General features: G+C 41.2%; 1 protein-coding gene across 4 annotated transcripts in view; it reads right to left on the bottom strand.

Annotated features, from left to right (window-relative positions):
• Positions 1–312: 312 nt before the first annotated feature.
• Positions 313–20,879, bottom strand: part of LOC135542397 (zinc finger protein 239-like) — a 49,735-nt gene continuing 29,168 nt past the window's right edge. Inside the window, exons 2-4 of one of the 4 annotated variants that reach the window (XM_064969327.1) lie at positions 11,249–11,449; positions 3,115–3,160; positions 2,406–2,551 (exon numbers count right to left, since the gene is read on the bottom strand). In XM_064969327.1, the coding sequence (XP_064825399.1) occupies positions 2,500–2,551; positions 3,115–3,160; positions 11,249–11,449 (299 nt within the window). In that variant the 3' untranslated portion in view covers positions 2,406–2,499. Of the gene's footprint in view, positions 2,552–3,114; positions 3,161–11,248; positions 11,450–20,879 lie in introns of all 4 variants that reach the window. The other 3 variants (XM_064969325.1, XM_064969324.1, XM_064969326.1) reach the window with 3 other exon arrangements.

Here is a 20,879-nt window from a genome sequence, read left to right on the forward strand (position 1 = left end):
ATTGGACACGCCTATGGGCCAGCAGGTAGCCTAGTGGTTAGAGCATTGGGCCAGAAACCCCAAGCTGACAAGGTAAAAATCTGTCGTTATGCCCCTGAACAAGGCAGTTAACCCGATGTTCCCCGGTAGGCCATCATTGTAAATAAGAATTGGTTCTTAACTGTCTTGCCTAGCTAAATAAAGCTTTAAATAATTTAATACTTTTTAAATGTAGCAGAATTAAATAATGATTGTACAATATCAGACTAAATTAGAGTAACTCAATAAACCAGACAAACAGGGAATGTTCAATGACTCAGAAAGACACTATAGTTCATTCTGTGAATCAGCCCTTTATTTCCTATCATAAAGAACACCTGTGGAAATGGGCAGTGGGTATAGACATCCATCTGACTCCAAAACAAGACATGATTGAATAGTTGAATAGTGTCTAATCCAAATAATCAGCACAATGTCAGCTGTAAGTGCAGGGCTGGAACAGAAACCTGCACACCCAGTAGCTAGATCTCTAGCAACAAGGTTGGCCATGTATTTTCTAGGTCTCTGCATCGTTGCTTTAACAGTATTAGTGTAGTCATACAACTTATTCTAACAGTAAACCAACAGCATATTCAGAACATTCAGAAAGTATTCAGACCCCTTGACTTTTTCCACATTTTGTTACGTTACAGCCTTATTCTAAAATTGATTAAATAATATTTTCTTCATCAACCTACACACAATACCCGATAATGACAAAGTGAAAAACAGAAATACCTTATTTAGACCCTTTGCTATGAGACTCAAAATTGAGCTCAGGCGCATCCTGTTTCCATTAATCATCCTTGAGATGTTTCTACAACTTCATTGGAGCCCACCTGCCAAAAATTCATGTCAGAGAAAAAAACCAAGCCATGCGGTCGAAGGAATTGTCCGTAGAGCTTCGAGACAGGATTGTGTCAAAGCACAGATCTGGGGAAGGGTACCAAAACATTTCTGCAGTATTGAAGGTCCCTAAGAACACAGTGGCCTCCATCATTCTAAAATGTAAGACAGTTGAAACCACCAAGAGTCTTCCTAGAGCTGGCAATCATTTCAAACAGAACAATCAGGGGAGAAGGGCCTTGGTCAGGCAGGTGACCAAGAACCCACTTGTCACTCTGACAGAGCTCCAGAGTTCCTCTGTGGAGATGGGAGAACCTTCCAGAAGGACAACCATCTACACAGCACTCCACCAATCAGACCTTTACGATAGAATGGCTAGATGGAAGCCACTCCTCAATAAAAGTCACATGACAGCCCACTTGGAGTTTGCCAAAAGGCCTCTCAGACCATGAGAAACAAGATTCTCTGGTCTGATGAAACCAAGATTGAACTCTTGGCCTGAATGCCAAGCGTCACGTCTGGAGGAAACCAGGCCCAATCCCTACGGTGAAGCATGGTGTTGGCAGCATCATGCAGTGGGGATATTTTTCAATGGCAGGGACTGGCAGACTGATCAAGATTAAGGGAAAGATGAATGCAGCAAAGTACAAAACAATTTCCACTGATGAGGCTAATACCCATATCATGTTGAAATCAATAGAACAGGAGGCAAACAATTAGGGTTCTCCATTATTCAAATACTCCTACTATAATGTTTAAACATTCTACACTGTGAGATTTTATTTCATTGATATCATGAAACAACTCCTTCATGTATGTATTTTCTGATGTTTGATCAGAGATCTTTTATCAGAGTATCTCTTGTCACATTGATCACAGCTATGTGGTTTCTCTCCTGTGTGTGTTCTCTGGTGTATAGTCAGATGGCTAGATGTAACAAAACTCTTCCCACATTGATTACAGCTATAAGATTTCTCTCCTGTGTGTTTTCTCTGGTGTGATAACATGCTGCCTGAGTGAGTAAAACTAATCCCACATTGAGTACAGCTATAAGGTTTCTCTCCTGTGTGTGTTCTCTGGTGGACAGTCAGATGGCTAGATGTAGTAAAACTCTTCCCACATTGATCACAGCTATAAGGTTTCTCTCCTGTGTGTATTCTCTCATGTGATACCAGGATGCTTGACTGAGTAAAACTCTTCCCACATTGTTTACAACTATAAGATTTCTCTCCTGTGTGTGTTCTCTGGTGTGATAACAGGTTGCTTGACTGTGTAAAACTCTTCACACATTGAGTACAGCTATAAGGTTTCTCTCCTGTGTGTGTTCTCTGGTGTACAATCCAATGGCTTGATGTAGTAAAACTCTTCCCACATTGATCACAGATAAATGGTTTCTCTCCTGTGTGAATTCTCAGGTGTACTTTTAGTGAATTTGATCTTAAGTAGCTCTTCCCACAATCAAAACAGTGGTAAGATTTCTCTCTTGTGTGTACTCGTTGGTGTATTTTAAGTTCTGATGAAGATTTAAAACCTTTCCCACAGTCAGAGCAGCGGTGAGATTTCTTCCCTGTGGGTCTCCGCTGATGTTTCTTGAGGTGTTCTGATCTGGAGAGACTCTTCTCTGCCTTGTCAGCATCATGATGTTGTTGAAGCTCCCCCGAGGACCCACTGTAGCCCCATCTCTCTCCTGTGTGAACAACAAAATCAGACAGATGGTAAAAGGCCCACAACAGTGGAATCCACTGTAAAAGGGGATGCCAACAGCGTAGCCATGATGTTGTACAACAATTGACATCTAATTAATGTTAAAAGTATTTGACAATTGTCTTAAAATGAGCAACAATAGACATATTTTGTTTTGTTTTCACATTAGCAGTAAAATCGATGATTGTAGGCTAGAAATAAGTTATTAAAGTTGTTGAAACTCTAAGCAATGTGCCAAACGACTTTTGGTCAATATAGGCCCCTTTCTGTGTTTGCTAAAATTGCGGCACGAGGGCAAAGCACACACAATTTGGTTACAGACAAAAATAATTTGTCTTCCCACTATAGAGAACCAGCCTCAGAGAATTAAACATGCAATAATTGGACTTTAGGACAATGAGTTTCGAACGACAAGAGTTTTCCCAGTATATGCTTGATGTTTATACATTGTACCTTGTGTGGAAAATGTCCAAATCAAAGATAATGTTTTGGTAAGATGAAATGTGAAGTTAGTTGTCTAAAATTAGATCTGAGTAAAATCCAGACCTCCAGCTTCTTAACTTGGTAAAAGGCGTAAACGTCCACTTCTGACCTGAGGGTATAAGACATGTGAGTTAAGAATTGACCCGAGCTGACCCGAGCTGCAGCCAAGGTCTGAGTAGTCAATGAACCCAAAATGCAACAAGAGGTTGAAGACAAAGGAACCTTCTACCAAATAATTGCTACGGATGAGTAGCTGCGTCTAAGAGGGTGAATTCAAGCAGGACCACCCGGTTACCACTCTCCATCGAATCGTGTATCTACACTGCTTTCATTCCTAACGCTGTGGGCCCTGAGCCCTTTTAGAACAAGGAGAAACAGACCACGAAGACAAGGACACTGACATCATGAGGACAACCAGAGAGTAACACCAGAGAAGTGAAACATCCGAGGAACCAGGTCCACGCGGAGACCCACCATCGGAGACCTTTAACACGTAATTACATCATTATATTCCGACCCATAATAGCGGCAGTTCGGGGCAAGGTTAGGGTTAAAATAAGCAAAGCTGACAAATGCACATAAATGTACATTTCTCTCGTGTACTCTCTTTTTCTCTATCTTTTAAATCCCGACTTTTGGGTAACACGCAGCATAGTGTGTTGGCCCGTTGTACTAAGTTCTATTCAATAGCCTAGACTGTGTTTTGTATATGTGTATCTCATATCATTTTAGCTTGATAGTAAATAAATAATCAACTAAAATTGGTATGTTACAGACTCATTGGTGGGACTCGGGTTTGTGCAGATTCCCGGATTATGCGATGTTCAGAATGAGACTGTAGAGGAAATTGATTAATTAGCGACTGTTGTAAAATCGATATTCTGAAATTCTTTGAGTTAATAATTTGGGAAATAGAAACTCAACTAAACAAATTTTCCTAATTTGGTCACCTACAAACAAGCAAGATTTCTGGCTCTCACAGACCTGTAACTTCCTCTTTAAGAGGCCCCTCTGTCCTCCACTCATTACCTGTATTAATGGCACCTGTTTGAACTTGTTATCAGTATAAAAGACACCTGTCCACAACCTCAAACAGTCACACTCCAAACTCTACTATGGCCAAGACCAAAGAGCTGTCAAAGGACACCAGAAACAAAATTGTAGACTGCACCAGGCTGGGAATACTGAATCTGCAAGGTAAGCAGCTTGGTTTGAAGAAATCAACTGTGGGAGCAATTATTAGGAAATGGAAGACATACAAGACCACAGATAATCTCCCTCGATCTGGGGCTCCACGCAAGATCTCACCCGTGGGGTCAAAATGATCATAAGAACGGTGAACAAAAATCCCAGAACCACACAGTGGGACCTAGTGAATGACCTGCAGAGAGCTGGGACCAAAGTAACAAAGCCTACCATCAGTAACACACTACGCCGCCAGGGGCTCAAATCCTGCAGTGCCAGACGTGTCCCCCTGCTTATGCCAGTACATGTCCAGGCCCGTCTGAAGTTTGCTAGAGAGCATTTGGATGATCCAGAAGAAGATTGGGAGAATGTCATATGGTCAGATGAAACCAAAATATAACTTTTTGGTAAAAACTTCCATCAGCAAGGCCATTGAAGATGAAACGTGACTGGGTCTTTCAGCATGACAATGATCCCAAACACACCACCCGGGCAACGAAGGAGTGGCTTCGTAAGAACCATTTCAAGGTCCTGGAGTGGCCTAGCCAGTCTCCAAATCTCAACCCCATAGAAAATAATTGGAGGGAGTTGTAAGTCCTTGTTGCCCAGCAACAGCCCCAAAACATCACTGCTCTAAAGGAGATCTGCATGGAGGAATGGGCCAAAATACCAGCAAGTGTGTGAAAACCTTGAAGACTTACAGAAAATGTTTGACCTCTGTCATTGCCAACAAAGGGTATATAACAAAGTATTGAGATTAAGTATTTGGTCAATAACAAAAGTTTTTTTCCACCATAATCTGCAAATAAATTCATTAAAAATCCTACAATGTGATTTTCTGGATTTTTTTCTTCTCATTTTGTCTGTCATAGTTGAAGTGTAGTTATGATGAAAATTACAGGCCTCTCATCTTTTTAAGTAGGAGAACTTGCACAATTGGTGGCTGACTAAATACTTTTTTGCCCCACTGTATCTGGTAATGAGGAAAGCACTAGTTATGGATGTAGTATATCTGGTAATGAGGAAACCACTATTTATGGATTTAGAATATCTGCATGGAGCCAAAATGGTGAGCGAAGATTTTAGTTTTCACAATGTGTTCTGAATATTACAGTAGGACCCATAACTTCACCTAACAACAACATAGACCTACTGTAGGACCCATCACCTCAGCTAACATAGACCTACTGTAGGACCCATACAGTGAGGGAAAAAAGTATACACAAATATATTATAACTTCACCTAACAATAACATAGATCTACTGTAGGACCCATCACCTCAGCTAACAACATAGACCTACTGTAGGACCCATACAGTGAGGGAAAAAAGTATTTGATCCCCTGCTGATTTTGTACGTTTGCCCACTGACAAAGAAATGATCCGTCTATAATTTTAATGGTAGGTTTATTTGAACAGTGAGACAGAATACCAACAAAGAAATCTAGAAAAACGCATGTCAAAAATGTTATAAATTGATTTGCATTTTAACCCTTTCATGCGTGAGTTCCAAATATCTTTAACGGTCGCCCCAGCGTGAGTTTTTTTATGCACGTGATGTTAGAATGTTCTCTCCATTCCAGAATGTGATTGATACGTAACAGTACATTTTATCCGCGCTGCCCTCAAACTAAAGCACACAGCCTGTTTATATTTAAAGGTTGTTTTAACTTCAATTTCAAATGATTTTCAAACAAGTTTTTATTTTCTAAAAACAGTTTGAATTTAGGTGTGTTCCGCCTCAAACAGTATTTGCCAATATCATAAATGGAGCTGGACATCTTTGGAGCTGAAGAATGAGGACAGCTTTTGTATGCTAACATATACTCCTTTACAGTTGTACTGGATGAAAACACAGCAAGAAAACACATATGCCAATATGTAATATTCATCTATTTTATTGCAGTACTGGTAGTTGGTTCAACAACTTGTTTTCCTGGAACTCCACCTCCCCTCTCTGCATCTTCCTGCATCCGAATGCCGGCATCCCCTTCCGGTTCGACCTGACTGTGCCATAGGCCCCTGTGCTGTTGGAGAGCAGATGCTGGAAGAGTGTGGGACTGCTGTACCATTTGTCCACGTACAAAGTGTGTCCCTTGCCGAGATGAGGAGCCAGCATGGTCATCACCACGGACCCTGACACCCTAAGCCCCTCATAATGTTTGATGTCAGTGGTGGACCCCGTGTAAACTATAATATCCTGGGCAAATCCTGTCTTCACGTCGCACATGACAAAGAACTTGACTCCAAACCTGTGCCTTTTGGAGGGAATATATTGACGGACGCCAGCCTACCTTTCCATAACATCAGGGACTCATCAATGCATAGGTCCTTGTATGGCACAAAGACCCGACCAAATGCTGATGTGAGGCTGATAAGAACATTTCTTATTTTGTATAACGGGTCACTTAGGATGGCAGTAGCATTGTTGACGAAATGCCGGCATCGCAGCAGAACTAGGAAGCGATCTTGGGAAAAGAAGGAGGCAAAGAAGGGAGTTGCAAACATAGGATCTGTGCTCCAGTATTCTCTTAGGGAGTTCTTCTTTACTATTCCCATGAGAAGGACTGTCACCAGGAAGGTATACATTTCACTAATTGTGGTTTTCACCCATTTAGCGAGTTTCCCCCACACTCCTGGCTCTCTCTTCTCCTGTAGGTCTTAGGCACAGCGATTGGTCTCCTCAACTATGTCTCCCACCAGATCCTGTCAGAAACAACTTGAAGCACTCTGCCTCAGTTGGAAATGGCAAGGGGCGTTGCACTCCAGACGGGGACTCGTCAAAGCAGACAGCAGGGCCAGGTGGGGTGAAATGACTGGTGGCCTTCCAGCTACCACAGAACTCCTGTACTTCATCCACTGTCGGTCTGCCTCCATCACCACCAGAATCTTCAAAAGGGACCTGGTACTTCCTCAGTGGACAAGGGAAATTCAGATTCAGGATTCTCAATGGCTACAAGGTTGGGGGGGCAGCTCCTCACTGTCACTGTCAGAATCTGATTACTGAGTTTCATACTCAGACTCATTGTCAGAATTTTAAAAAAATCTCCAGAATTTCCACATTTGTGAGTTGTCTCCTTTTGAAAGACATTGTTAATGCTACAGCTTAGCTCACTAGCTACATACATAAACAACAACACTGAATGGCGCAGAGTGGGAGGTTACGTGGTTGACTGCCGGCACACGCCACTTGAATCAATAAATCACTATCAGAAAATGTTTTGTGTGGCAATTATTTGTGTATTTACGGTTTTATTCACGTTTTCAATTCTAGGTGACAAATCATGCATTCTGATTCTTGCACAGATTGTAATGGGCACATATTATGTGTGTAAAATACTTTTTTGAAGGTTGTACTGATTATGATGAGCTAAGCTAATTCCAGCTGTGTAGCCATGTTTGTTGACATACAATGCATTCTGGGATTCACATCTGTTTGACCAAAGATGTTATAACAAAATGAGGTGAGTAAGAGTTCACAAATCTTTTGAGGACTTCCGGAAATTAATGGTGGGATGTGAACGACAGCAGATGACACACCCCTTCAACATGCATACTACAAACAGACCAAACTCATCTAGTCTTCTCTTATTATCTTCGGTTTCTGCGAGGAAAAAATGCATGGCTGCGCGTAAACTACTCGTCGGATTACTTTCGATTTCTATAAAGTGTTTTACCTAGTTATTTTGATCAATGGTGAGCTCACCCGTGATGTGATTTATTATATATAGTAATTGCCATCAGCTAATTCATATTGTAGTTTACGTCAGCCGAGAGTTAGAAAATATGACTGCTTGTGTTGGGGCAATCTTTCCTCAGCGCTAGGACAAATGTAGCCTACACTTTTCCTTGTTAGGATGATTGTGTTATGCTATATTTACCTCTGTAAATATCTGAAAAATGCATCCAAAAATAAACTGCTGACATTCTGGACATAACTTTGTAAGGACTGTTTGTGTAAATAGTTTCTGAAAAAAGTGTGGCCAGCTAAACGCTGATTGTTGCGTCATTCGAAACTGCCATTCTAAACGAGCATTCTAAATGAGTGTTCTAAACACACAGGTGTGATCGTACGCTTCAGGGACCACTGTAGAACGATCACACCCGTGTGATGGTAAGTGTGAAAGGGTTATGAGGGAAATAAGTATTTGACCCCTCTGCAAAACCCTTCTTGGCAATCACAGAAGTCAGACGTTTCTTGTAGTTGGCCACCAGGTTTGCACACATCTCAGGAGGGATTTGTCCCACTCCTCTTTGCAGATTTTCTCCAAGTCATTAAGGTTTCGAGGCTGACGTTTGGCAACTCGAACCTTCAGCTCCCTCCACAGATTTTCTATGGGATTAAGGTCTTGACACTGGCTAGGCCACTCCAGGACCTTAATGTGCGTCTTCTTGAGCCACTGATTTGTTGCCATGGTCGTGTGTTTTGGGTCATTGTCATGCTGGAATACCCATCCAAGACCCATTTTCAATGCCCTGGCTGAGGGAAGGAGGTTCTCACCCAAGATTTAACGGTACATGCCCCGTCCATCGTCCCTTTGATGCGGTGAAGTTGTCATGTCCCCTTAGCAGAAAAACACTCCCAAAGCATAATGTTTCCACCTCCATGTTTGACAGGTGGGATGGTGTTCTTGGGGTCATAGGCAGCATTCCTCCTCCTCCAAACATGGCGAGTTGAGTTGATGCCAAAGAGCTCCATTTTGGTCTCATCTGACCACAACACTTTCACCCAGTTGTCCTCTGAATCATTCATATGTTCATTGGCAAACTTCAGACGGGCATGTATATGTGCTTTCTTGAGCAGGGGGACCTTGCGGAAGCTGCAGGAATTCAGTCCTTCACGGCGTAGTGTGTTACCAATTGTTTTCTTGATGACTATGGTCCCAGCTGCCTTGAGATAATTGACGAGATCCTCCCGTGTAGTTCTGGGCTGATTCCTCACCGTTCTCATGATCATTGCAACTCCACGAGGTGAGATCTTGCATGGAGCCCCAGGCCGAGGGAGATTGACAGTTCTTTTTTGTTTCTTCCATTTGCGAATAATCGCACCAACTGTTTTCACCTTCTCACCAAGCTGCTTGGCGATGGTCTTGTAGCCCATTCCAGCCTTGTGTAGGTCTATAATCTTGTCCCTGACATCCTTGGAGAGCTCTTTGGTCTTGGCCATGGTGGAGAGTTTGGAATCTGATTGATTGATTGCTTCTGTGGACAGCTGTCTTTTATACAGGTAACAAACTGAGATTAGGAGCACTCCCTTTAATAGTGTGCTCCTAATCTCAGCTCGTTACCTGTATAAAAGACACCTGGGAATCAGAAATCTTTCTAATTGAGAGGGGGGGGGGGGGGTCAAATACTTATTTCCCTCTAAAATGCAAATCAATTTATAAAATTTTTGACATTTGTTTTTATGGATTTTTTGTTGTTAATCTGTCTCTCTCTGTTCAAATGAACCTACCATTAAAATTATAGACTGATCATTTCTTTGTCAGAAGGCAAACGTACAAAATCAGCAGGGGATCAAATACTTTTCCCCCTCACTGTACAACATAAACCTACTGTAGGTCCCATAACTTCACCTAACAACAACAAAGACCTAGGACTATAAATCATTTAATATTTCAGGTGAAACATGAACAATAAATGTCTTTGTCATGACATTTCATAACCAAATCATTTTGTGAATAATCCCACTAGGCTACTATGTAACTGTGTTGTCATTCTAAATGTCCTGAATAAAGAAATAGCTCTTTGTGTTGTACAATAGCCTATCAATCAAGGAACAGTTCTCTACACATTATGAGATAAGTATCTCTGTTTCCAAACGGACTAATGAGACCCTACTATAAATCAAGCAGACAATAACATTATAAACATGAATTTGTTAGGGATGTTGGATCCAACATGGAGCATGGCATAACTGTCTTTACCAGAGTAATGAATGAAGAAGCACGTTGGTTGTTGATGCATGCCGTGATGTTTGTCATTTATTTATTTTTTACCTTTATTTAACTAGGCAAGTCAGTTACGAACAACTTCTTGTTTTCAATGACGGCCTAGGAACAGTGGGTTAACTGCCTTGTTCAGGGGCAGAACAGCAGATTTTTACAATCTTGCAACCTTTCGGTTACTAGTCCAACACTCTAACCACTAGGCTACCTGCTGCCCCGATTTGACTGCCATTCAGAAAATGATTTCCTGGATCAGCTGATGATAGTTGAACATGTGACTGTAACTAAACAGTGTTAAGAATGTGTAATTATTGAAGAACCGCGTTAATGACAGTATCGATTTGGGTGTTGTAAATAAAGTTAAGGTGACTCTCGGTTAGAACCATTGGATTTAGCAAACTCTGAAATGATTTAGGATTTCTGTGCCCATGAAAACTGTTTTCCCAGCATAATATAAGTTGAACACTAAATGTTACGTAGGTAGAGTGCATTTCAGAGATCTGAATACAAAAAACTGTACTAACAGGACAATAACCTAAACCACACAATAACCTAAAACTACACTGGAGGAGCTTACCAAGATGACATTGAATGTTCCTGGGTGGCCTAGTTACATTTTGGACTTAAATCGTATTGAAAGTCTATGGTAAGACTTGAAAATGGCTTTCTAGATCAAAAACCAACTTGACAGAACAGGAAGGATTTTAAAAAGAATAATGAATTTCACATGAAGATCAGTCGCCTATTGGATGACATCACAACGTCCTATCAAGCCAACTCCTTGAAGGGCTTACTATGACATTACTCACTCCTAGTTTGCAGTTGTCTAAAATACACTATTTTGCTCAAAACATTTATTTGTTTCCCATTAGTGTGTTTATACTTTACTGTGGAGGACGTCATGAACAATTCATACAGTACAAAAAAATATTCAAGTGTAGAACGCCATTTTAAAAATCACACATTAGTTCAACAACTGCAGTTTGTGCCCCTATTAAGATAGTACTCACTGTATTTACTGGTGATAATCAGATCAATGTCCCTGTTTTATAAAAGGGTACTCACTGTAATTACTGATGTTAATCAGATCTCCAGTCTTCTCTTCTTCATCCTCCTCTAATGTGACAGTAATCTCCCCCTCTTCATCCTTCATTCCAAAATAGTCTTTCTCTTCTTCGTTCACTGTAACACCCTCTTCTTCCTTCTTCTCTTTCACGACAATGTTCAGCCCCAGAGCTTCTTTCTCCGTCCAGCAGACCTCCTCTTCTTTAACAGGAGGAGAGAAGTTTAGGGAGCTCATGGTCAGGGATGTTAACTAGCTATCATTAGCGACTAGGCTTGTGCGAACTTACCCAGCCAGCTACTATAGCAGACTAATACAAAATAACGTAATATTACATTAAATAGGTTAACAAGTAGATACGACAGAAGTGTGTCTAAAACATAGTACCTAATATACACCGAAGGCGTATAAATAGCTTGAATCTTTCGGCTATGTTGGTTAGCAAGCTACCGAGGTGGTTGACGAGCTGTTTCTGAAGAACCGTCCACTAGATTATACGTCACGCTGACAGAGTCGCCTGAAAGACGCACATCGCCGTCTGCTGACTGGAGGGGAAACGCAGTTGAGGATCATATTTTATTTTCAGACAAAGATTATTTTACATGGATTTTATTCAATAATACTATTGTATTGGGACATACAAAGACCTGAATGTGTTGATTGATTAGTGCGAATAAAAATGTTTAAGACAGCACATTCAAGGCAGATTCATTAAGTCAAACAACATCTAAATAAGTAGCTAGCTACTGTTGGTCTATACTGTTCCTACATGGTGTAATAATACATCATGTAGATGTATATAATGAACAAACAAGGTCTATACTGCTCCTACATGGTGTAACAATACATCATGTAGATGTAGATAATGAACAGACTAGGTCTATACTGCTGGGTTTGATTCAGACCCTGTCAGTGTGCCAGGTGAACATTGGGTTTGATTCAGACCCTGCCAGTGTGCCAGGTGGACAATGTATTCCAAGGTCAGTAACTTATAACCACAGAACCACCACAGACCTTTTATGCATAACTAAAACACCTAAGTATAAGACTTACTGCCATGGTCTAGTATGTCACCGCCTCAGAAACCATTCACAATGCTGGCTGAGGTACAAGTAAAACATGACATATTATTTCCTAACCATTCACAATGCTGGCTGAGGTACGAGTAAAACATGAAATATTATTTCCAAATTGTAAAAGAAAAATCAAGGCTTTAGCTCAGTGGGCTTTTCCATTGTTGAGGAAAGCAGGAGAAGTGTTGTGAGTAACAGAACTGCATGAGATGTGGGGGAAGGGAAGCTGCTCACTGATTGGCTGTAGTGACAAGGGTCCCTACAAAAATCTATCATTATTCCAACTGACATGTCAAATTCACAAATTCTACAGCACAACGACAGTCATGTCTTAAGTGTAAAACTAACAAGGACTCAATAATCCATGCCTTCTGGGAATGTTATGTCATAAAGTTATGGGAGGAGTTAGAAAGCTGGCTGTCAGAAGTACAGTATTATAATGTAAAATTCCTTTTAATCTGTCTGTTTGCATATTTCAAGACATGGCATATGAGGGTGCAGTGAGATACCCGATGGTTGGATGATACTCTTCTCATCAATCCTCTGTTGTTAATTCAATAGAAAGGTAAAATGCTTTATTATCTAAAAGTTGAAAGTGAGTGTGCAACGGAAAGAAATAAAATGGTGCTGATGCAGGTGCTGGAGATGGAGGTGTGTTCTAGTGGGTCTGGGCAGGTGTGATGTAGTTAATGGAGATGGGGGTGTGTTCTAGTGGGTCTGAACTAGAGGTCGACCGATTAATCGGAATGACCGTTTAATTAGGGCCGATTTCAAGTTTTCATAATAATCGTAAATCTGTATTTTTGGGCGCCGATTTGCCGTTGTTGTTTTTTTAATTACACCTTTATTTAACTTGGCAAGTCAGTTAAGAACACATTCTTATTTTCAATGACGGCCTAGAAACGGTGGGTTAACTGCCTCGTTCAGGGGCAGAACGACAGATTTTCACCTTGTCAGCTCGGGGGACCCAAACTTGCAAACTTACAGTTAACTAGTCCAACGCAATAACGACCTGCCTCTCTCTCGTTGCACTCCACAAGGAGACTGCCTGTTATGCAAATGCAGTAAGCCAAGGTAAGTTGCTAGCTAGCATTAAACTTATCTAATAAAAAACAATCAATCATAATCACTAGCTAACTACACATGGTTGATGATATTACTAGATATTCTCTAGCGTGTCCTGCGTTGCATATAATCTGACTGAGCATACAAGTATCTAAGTATCTGACTGAGCGGTGGTAGGCAGAAGCAGGCGCGTAAACATTCATTCAAACAGCACCCCGGTGCGTTTTGCCAGCAGCTCTTCGTTGTGCGTCAAGCATTGCGCTGTTTATGACTTCAAGCCTATCTACTCCCGAGATGAGGCTGGTGTAACCGAAGTGAAATGGCTGGCTAGTTAGCGCGGGCTACTCGCTCTGAGCCTTGGGGTGGTTGTTTCCCTTGCTCTGCATGGGTAACGCTGCTTAAATGTGGTGGCTGTTGTCGTTGTATTGCTGGTTTGAGCCCAGGGAGGAGCGAGGAGAGGGACGGAAGCTATACTGTTATACTGGCAATACTAAAGTGACTATAAGAACATCCAATAGTCAACGGTTAATTAAATACAAATGGTATAGAGGGAAATAGTCCTATAATTCCTATAATAACTACAACCTAAAACTTCTTAGGTGGGAATATTGAAGTCTCATGTTAAAAGGAACCACCAGCTTTCATATGTTCTCATGTTCTGAGCAAGGAACTGAAACGTTAGCTTTCCTACATGGCACATATTTTACATGTAACATATTGCACTTTTACTTTCTTCTCCCACACTTTGTTTTTGCATTATTTAAACCAAATTGAACATGTTTCATTATTTACTTGAGGCTAAATTGATTTTATTCATTTATTATATTAAGTTAAAATAAGTGTTCATTCAGTATTGTTGTAATTGTCATTATTACAAATACATTTATAAAAAAATAATAATAAAAAAATCTGCCGATTAATCGGCATCGGCTTTTTTGGTCCTCCAATAATCGGTATCGCCATTGAAAAATCATGATCGGTCGACCTCTAATCTGAACAGGTGTGATGTAGTTAGTGGAGATGGAGAAGTGTTCTAGTGGGCCTGGGCAGGTGTGTTGTAGTTTTTTTTATGACCTTCATTTAACCAGGTAAGCTAGTTGAGAACAAGTTCTCATTTGCGAACTGGCCAAGATAAAGCATAGCAGTTCGACACATACAACAACACAGAGTTACACATGGAATGAACAAAACATACAGTCAATAATACAGTAGAAAAAAAGAAAACAAAGTCTATATACAGTGCAAATTAGGTCAAATAAGGGAGTTAAGGCAATAAATAGGCCATGGTGGCAAAGTAATTACAAAAGATGGATGTGCAAGTAGAGATACTGTGGTGCAAAAGGAGCAAAATAAATAAATACAGTTTGGGATGAGGTAGATAGCTGGACTGTATACAGATGGGCAATGAACAGGTGCAGTGATCTGTGAGCTGCTCTGACAGCCGGTTCTTAAAGCTAGTGAGGGATATGGGAATCTCGAGCTTCAGTGATTTTTGCAGTTCGTTCCAGTCAGTGGCAGCAGAGAACTGGAAGGAAAGAAGACCAAAGGAGGAATTGGCTTTGGGGGTGTCCAGTGAGATATACCTGCTGGAACAGGTGCTACGAGTGGGTGCTGCTATGGTGACCAGAGAGCTGAGATAGGGCGGGGCTTTACCTAGCAGAGACTTGTAGATAACCTGTAGCCAGTGGGTTTGGCGACGAGTATGATGCGAGGGCCAGCCAACGAGAGCATACAGGTCGCAGTGGTGAGTAGTGTATGGGGCTTTGGTGGCAAAAGGGATGGCACTGTGATAGACTGCATCCAGTTTGTTGAGTAAAGTGTTGGAGGCTATTTTATAGATGACATCGCCGAAGTCAAGGATCGGTAGGATGGTCAGTTTTATGAGGGTATGTTTGGCAGCATGAGTGAAGGAAGCTTTTTTTTTGCGAAATAGGAAGCCGATTCTAGATACAAATTTTGATTGGAGATGCTTAATGTGAGACTGGAAGGAGAGTTTACTGACTAGCCAGACACCTAGATATTTGTAGTTATCCACGTATTCTAAGTCAGAACCGTCCAGAGTAGTGATGCTGGATAGGCGGGCAGGTGCGGGCAATGATCGGTTGAAGAGCATGTATTTAGTTTTAGTAGCGTTTAAGAGCAGTTGGATGCCACGGAAGGAGAGTTGTATGGAATTGAAGCTCGCCTGGAGGTTAGTTAACTCTTTAAACTCCCCAACCCGGATCCGGGATCGTGACTAAAGCCTCAGGCTCATTAGCATAACGCAACGTTAACGATTTCTGAAAATCGCAAATAAAATGAAAATAATGCGCCTGCTCTCAAGCTTAGCCTTTTCTTAACAACACTGTCATCTCAGATTTTCAAAATATGCTTTTGAACCATAGCAATTCACTAATTTGTGTAAGAGTATGCTAAGCTATCTTAGCATTTTGATTAGCATTTAGCACGCAACATTTTCACAAAAACCAGATAACCAAATAAATAAAATCATTTACCTTTGAAGAGCTTCGGATGTTTTCAATGAGGAGACTCTCAGTTACATACCAAATGCGCAGTTTTTCCTGAAAGCGTCTGTGTGTAGGAGAAATCGCTCCGTTTTGTACATCACATTTGGCTACCGAAACGAACCGAAAATTCAGTCACCTACAACGTCAAACTTTTTCCGAATTAACTCCATAATATCGACCGAAACATGGCAAACGTTGTTTGGAATCAATCCTCAAGGTGTTTTTTCACATATCTCTTCATTGATATATCGTTCGTGGAAGCCTGCATTCTTCTCTGAATTCTGTGGAAAAATACTTGCAGCTGACTTTTGCGCACCAATTTCGGCGCAGGACACCGGGCGGACACCTGGTAAATGGTCTCTTATGGTCAATCTTCCAATGATATGCCTACAAATATGTCACAATGCTGCAGACACCTTGGGGAAACGACAGAAAGGGCAGACTTACTCCTCTCGCATTCACAGCCATATAAGGAGACAATTGAAAACAGAGCCTCAAAAATCCTGCTCATTTCCTGGATGCCGTCTCATCTTGGTTTTGCCTGAAGCTCACGTTCTAGGGCACGCACAGAAAATATCTTTGCAGTTCTGGAAACGTCAGAGTGTTTTCATTCCAAAGCTACCAATTATATGCATAGTCGAGCATCTTTTTGTGACAAAATATCTTGTTTAAAACGGGAACGTTTTTCATCCAAAAATGAAATTGCGCCCCTAGAGTTTCAAGAGGTTAATACAGTGTCCAAAGAAGGGCCAGAAGTATACAGAATGGTGTCGTCTGCGTAGAGGTGGATCAGAGAGTCACCAGCAGCAAGAGCGACATCATTGATGTACACAGAGAAGAGAGTCGGCCCGAGAATTGAACCCTGTGGCAACCCCATAGAGACTGCCAGAGGTCCGGACAACAGGCCCTCCGATTTGACACATTGAACTCTATCAGATAAGTAGTTAGTGAAACAGGCGAGGCAATCATTTGAGAAACCGAGGCTGTCGAGTCTGCTGATGAGGATGTGGTGATTGACAGAGTAGAAAGCCTTGGCCAGGTCGATGAATACAGCTGCACAGTAATGTCTCTTATCGATGGCGGTTATGATATCGTTAAGGACCTTGAGCGTGGCTGAAGTGCACCCATGACCAGCTCGGAAACCAGATTGCATAGCGGAGAAGGTACGATGTGATTCATATTGGTCAGTCGTCAGTTTACTTGACTGTTGAAGACCTTAGAGATGCAGGGTAGGATAGATATAGGTCTGTAGCAGTTTGGGTCTAGAGTGTCTCCCCCTTTGAAGAGGGGGTGACCGCGGCAGCTTTCCAATCTTTGGGAATCTCAGACGATACGAAAGAGAGGTTGAACAGGCTAGTAATAGGGGTTGCAACAATTTCGGCAGATCATTTTAGAAAGAGAGGGTCCAGATTGTCTAGCCCGGCTGATTTGTAGGGGTCCAGATTTTGCAGCTCTTTCAGAACATCAGCTATCTGGATATGGGTGAAGGAGAAATGTTGGGGGCATGGGCGGGTTGCTGTGGAGGGTGCCGGGCAGTTGACCGGTAGCTATGTGGAAAGCATGACCAGCCGTAGAAAAATGCTTATTGAAATTCTCAATTATACTGGATTTGTCGGTTGTAACAGTGTTTCCTAGCCCCAGAGCACTGGGTAGCTGGGAGGAGGTGTTCTTATTCTCCATGGACTAAATGGAGATGGAGGTGTGTTCTAGTGGGTCTGGGCAGGTGTGATGTCATTAATGTTTGTAAGTGTATGTTTTGTATTGTTTATAAAATATCATTTTATTTTTATTTTTACAAAATTCCAATGCACCTCACAGTGCACCAAGTAACACCTCACAGTTCTATTTTTGGAGTTGTTACATAAAACCAATCAGAATTCAGAAGAATGATAGTCAGGTGTGAAGTAATATGGAGGACTAGCCTATTCCTTATGATGTCAACTACAACAGAAATAACTTCAAATGTAGAAATTTAAATTAAACCAATCATTTGAACTCATGGCTTGAGTGATTAAAGTAAACCAGTTTTGGAAATACATAACGCCATATAACCAAAAATCAAATAATATTAGCTATATGCAGTTATCTTAGCCAGCCAGCTAACCTTAGCTATTTAGCCAACTAGCTATTAGCCTAACCAGTGTAGCCAACCAGCATGGTTATAGTCAGCGAGACCAACTACCGGAGACCAGTAAGAACCAAACTAACAGTAAGCCAAGGTGGAAAAAGTTACACAACTCCCGTAGATGAAGTCCCACACCGCAGCAGCAAAGCCTTTGTCATATATTACACCACTGGCCGTGTTCAAGAGCATCAAATCCATTCATGCTGCGTTGTGAGTAAACGGTGACTGGCTGACTGATTTATAAATAATAATAAGTAGTTATTTATGATGCAAGGTGATTTGTAAATTAGTCAGTCAGCAGCCACCTGCACTGTCGGCTGCAATGTCGAATGAGCCCAATACCCAACCAATCAGGTGTTCGACGAAATGATTCTTCAGACGTCATTGATCACGTGCTGCTGATAAGGTGACACTGCTTTGAATTATATCGCTTAGCGACTTCAGTACATGCCTCATAGCTCCAGTCTCAAACTTACCCCCGTTCCTGCTGAAGAAGAGGAGGTCTGCTGGATGGAGAAATAAGTTCTTGTGAAAGAGGAGGGGGAAGAGGAGGCTGTTACAATACAGAAACAAGTAGAGGGTGAGGCTGTTACTGTGAAAGAATAGAAAGACATTTCAGTTAAAGAAGAGGAGGGAACTGGACATCTGGGCCCGGTTTCCCAAACGCATCTTGAGGCATCCAATGGTTCTAACGATGAACGGGCCCTGGTTAACACTCGTAAGTACTGTCTTAAAAACAGAAGACAGAAGCACTGAACTGATGTGTGGTGTTAAAGGGGAAATCTGCAATTGCTGCATCCATATTTTGACTTTGAAATTATTTATTTATAGGCATTGATTCTTGAAGAATATAACACATGCCTCATGAGCTTAGTTCAACTGTTGTACCCCATCAGAACCCCAAGTAAGCTTTTTTTTTACGCCAATATTTAGAAACAATGTAAATCAACACTGTATAGCCTCAACGTGGTTAAAACTACTCTATAATGTTGATATTATGGATGGTCAGTCCTTGCCTCCATAGGTCGGTCTATGAATTTGAGAGTAGTTACATTTCTCCAGCCCCATCCACCATTGTATTACCAAAACGGTGGTGGAATTGCAGATTGGTTGATGGATTGTTGAGTGGCTTTTTTTAAAGCGGCAACCTAGTTTATAAACAAACAAAATGGCTGCCCAGAGTCCTGATTTGTGTTAGAATAGTCATACTAACCGTACTATTTGTGATGTTAATTGAGTATATAGTATGCTTATTGGTCATAGTATGATGTAGTTGGTATGCCAAAAGTTCCCGGATGTCGTACTAAATTAGACAAAATATGATGTAAACACGCAGTACTTTAGGGTCCATAATGCAATTCTTCAGAAAATGGGCGTGGCTTCACATCGTTTTCAGATTTGAAGAAAATGGAGGAAAATACGCAGCCGAAGTCCAACTAGTGGATACAAATTCATTGCTTAAACAAATTATGACAAATGTTGAGCAATGTAATAAAGTAATGACTTTTCAAATAAGTTACGTTACACGTTATGTTAGCTACACTATCCTTACAAAACGCATAGCATATCTTTACAGCAGTATGTATCGGTATGTTAATTAGCTACCTAACATTAGTTGGCTACTTTTCCATCAAACTTGCCAGTGAAGTAACTATATTCTAACTAACTACCCAATGTTTATTGACTTGACTAGAGAGCAGAATAACTGATGAATTTAATAACGCTAAACACCCGTTGAATATGGCCGGTGTCGGTAAATATCTGCAAAAAAGCTCAAATTAAATTGTTGCCAGCAGCACAGTTAGTCACCAACGCTCTGGATAACATGAAAACAGCCTAACCAGCTCTGCTAAGGCAAGTAAAATGGTAAGAGTGAGATTTTCTCAAATTTGTGTCTAGCAAGCTATCCAACGTTAGCTTGGGTGCTTTACTGTCCTTGTGAGAACGCTTGGATCGATCCTACTCCTCAGCCATATAGTATTATTTTACAAACAGTGGCGTTATACGAGCTTATGTTTTGGTTTCTATTGGCTAATAGCTAATAGCAGTAAGGACTGCTACTACTTCCGGTTCCGGGTTGGAGCGAGCGGTCGCATCTACACTTCGGTCCGCAGGTAGTATAACTTTTCATTACATTTTCATTACATTTCATTATAGTACAACGGTTTGATTTGTCTAATCTTAGCAATTTCTTCTTAGCTAGCTACATAGCCGTCTTTGTATCAAAGATAATTGCGTAATTATCGTATTTCGTTGTCCTAACGTAGTCTACACTGCTATCTGCCCAGCAGCTAGCTAACGTCCACCGTCTACCAGCACTGTAGAAACTATTACACTCAACAACTCGATCAGTGTAGTGTTAGCTAGCTACATAGTTGTCTTTGCTGTCTTCGTATCCAAGATAATTGTGTAGTTTAGAGTGTGTAGACTTAGAGTGATTATCTTAATTTACCGAGGTTAGCTAGCCGGCTATTTGTCGTCCTTAACGTAGGAGATACTGCTAGCTAGCTAGCCAACAGCTAGCCAACGTCTACCGAATAGAACTTCAACAACCTGGTCAACATTCCGCTTCGCTCCACAGGTAGTATCACATTTTCATTTCACTTCATTACAGTACAACGGTTTGATTTGTTTGATCGTAGCTAGCTAGCTACATAGCCGTCTTTGTATCTAAGACAATTGTGTAGTCTAGAGCGATTTTCTAGGTTAGCTAGCCAGCTATTGTCGTTCTTTTAACGTAACGTAACATAATCAACACTGCTAGCTAGCCAGCTAGCCCCCGAATAGCAGCACTGTAGAAACTATTACACTCGACGGAACGACTTGATTAGTGTAGTGTCAACAACGCAGCCACTGCCAGCTA

This window comes from Oncorhynchus masou, chromosome 6, assembly GCF_036934945.1.
Source record: "Oncorhynchus masou masou isolate Uvic2021 chromosome 6, UVic_Omas_1.1, whole genome shotgun sequence".
Classification (NCBI taxonomy): domain Eukaryota; kingdom Metazoa; phylum Chordata; class Actinopteri; order Salmoniformes; family Salmonidae; genus Oncorhynchus; species Oncorhynchus masou.